Genomic DNA, 1,801 nt, shown 5'->3' with positions numbered 1-1,801 from the left:
AAATTATAGTAATCTCTCTAACCGAAAACCTGGCCACACAGAAGAAAATCAGGTGGTTCCCCAGATTTTGAAATACGCAAACTCCCCCACTGTAATAATATTGTTCCGAGACTGACCTTGACTGCCAAGACTGTGTTACTGGGTCGATGAACCATCTCCTCCACCACGCCGTACGCCCCTCGACCTAAGAACTTCCTGTGTTCAAGGTCACTTGCATCACATTCAAACTTCTGTCCACTGATGGTCAGTGTGGCTCTGGAATCAAGGTCAGGGCGAGGGGGTCTGGAGGGGGGAAAAAAAGGGTCAAGAAATAGCATATAATGATAACTGCATTTACATTTTTAGAAAAAACAAAAATAAGTAAATAAATTACACCTTTATTGATCCCAGAATTGCAATCTGGTTTACAATGGTAAACATATATACATACATACATAATTATGAATACATATATACATAAATACATGCACAAATACATTTATAAATACACAAAATCACACCAGCACAGAACAATTCACAACCATGCCATTGCCGGTCGCCACTGTGCAGCACCCTGTATTTTGATTTTGAGCTAGGGTTGTCGTGTCTTGCTCAAAGACACACCCCAGTGACCACCCATCTGATCCCCGTGTCACAGACACTTGCTTGACATTACTTGAGTCTGAACTCACTGCTCACTTAGCCACTGGAGCCCCCTAGATATGGTGCATATCTACGCTCAACAGCATGCTCAATGCCGTATACAACTATTATTACCCCAGAAGACCCCAAAACACTTAGAAACATTCTCGGCTTCCCTGGAAGCATCCAGTTCTAGCATCCGATCAAGCATTCAAACACTAACAGACTGACAAAATCTTTCCCTGTCTATAGCCAGGCTCCAATTCCCCTCTGAGTGAAGTGAGGGAATTTCATGTAAAGTGTCTTTCCCAAGGACACAGTGTTGGGCTCCTGGTGGGATACAAACCCACCACTTTTCGATCACGAGTACAAAAGCCTAACCGCTAGACCAATGACACCACAGATGTACCCCCATCACAAATTACATAAGAAAGAAACTTCTGCATTTCAAATTGATACTCAAATCTTGCCCACCATGCGAACAAGTTTAGAAGAAAAAACTTTATCATGGTTGATCATAGACATAAAAGAATTTGAGTGGAAGACAAGGAGGAAATATAGATTTATTTAATCACAATTAAATAATGTCAGTCTTGATAAATAATTATTTCCATTAAATTAATTATGTATGTCTTAGGGTACAATAAGTGCATTTTAAATTCAAAAGTCCCACACACACACACACACACGTACACATCCCTTGACTTACTGTGTCAAAGCTTGATTTTCTGTTTCTTTCTCATCCGGCATCTTAATGCCCTCACCCAAAAACTTCTTCCCTGAAAAGGATAGAAAAGTAATCTGGTGAGAAAAAAAGCATACCATAGATATCCTTGTGTGTATTTCTTGAAATGAAAAAGTGAATAACAAAAAAAAACCCCAAACAACTGATGGATCTAGAAAAAAAAAGGGGGGTGGGGGCGTGGAGAAATTAGTTTTAGTAATTTTTTTTACAACACAAAAAGGTAGTTTAAGTGCCGAAGATTAGAGGTGTTACAAGAGAGTAACAAACACAAAAAAAGGAGAGATAAGGATGATAGATGATCGATAGGAAAAAAGAAGTAAACCACACCAGAGCATCAGCCAACCACCCACAGGACAGAGAAAGAGAGAAGGAGACAGACATTTAGAGAGACAGATAGGAGAGAGAGACAGAGGGAGAAGAGAGAAGAGAGAGAGA

The 1,801-nt window shown here is 40.0% G+C and overlaps 1 protein-coding gene across 1 annotated transcript in view; it reads right to left on the bottom strand.

Annotated features, from left to right (window-relative positions):
• Positions 1-1,801, bottom strand: part of LOC101846645 (dual specificity mitogen-activated protein kinase kinase 6) — a gene marked incomplete at its 3' end in the record, with an annotated part of 26,311 nt that overhangs the window by 4,702 nt on the left and 19,808 nt on the right. The window contains 2 exon segments of the mRNA XM_013081475.2: positions 117-282; positions 1,331-1,400. Coding sequence (XP_012936929.1) covers positions 117-282; positions 1,331-1,400 — 236 coding nt within the window.

The sequence above is a fragment of the Aplysia californica genome, unplaced genomic scaffold (genome assembly GCF_000002075.1).
Source record: "Aplysia californica isolate F4 #8 unplaced genomic scaffold, AplCal3.0 scaffold00132, whole genome shotgun sequence".
NCBI lineage: Eukaryota > Metazoa > Mollusca > Gastropoda > Aplysiida > Aplysiidae > Aplysia > Aplysia californica.
The sequence above is the reverse complement of the archived record's forward strand: the minus strand, read 5'-3'. Positions and strand labels throughout refer to the sequence as shown.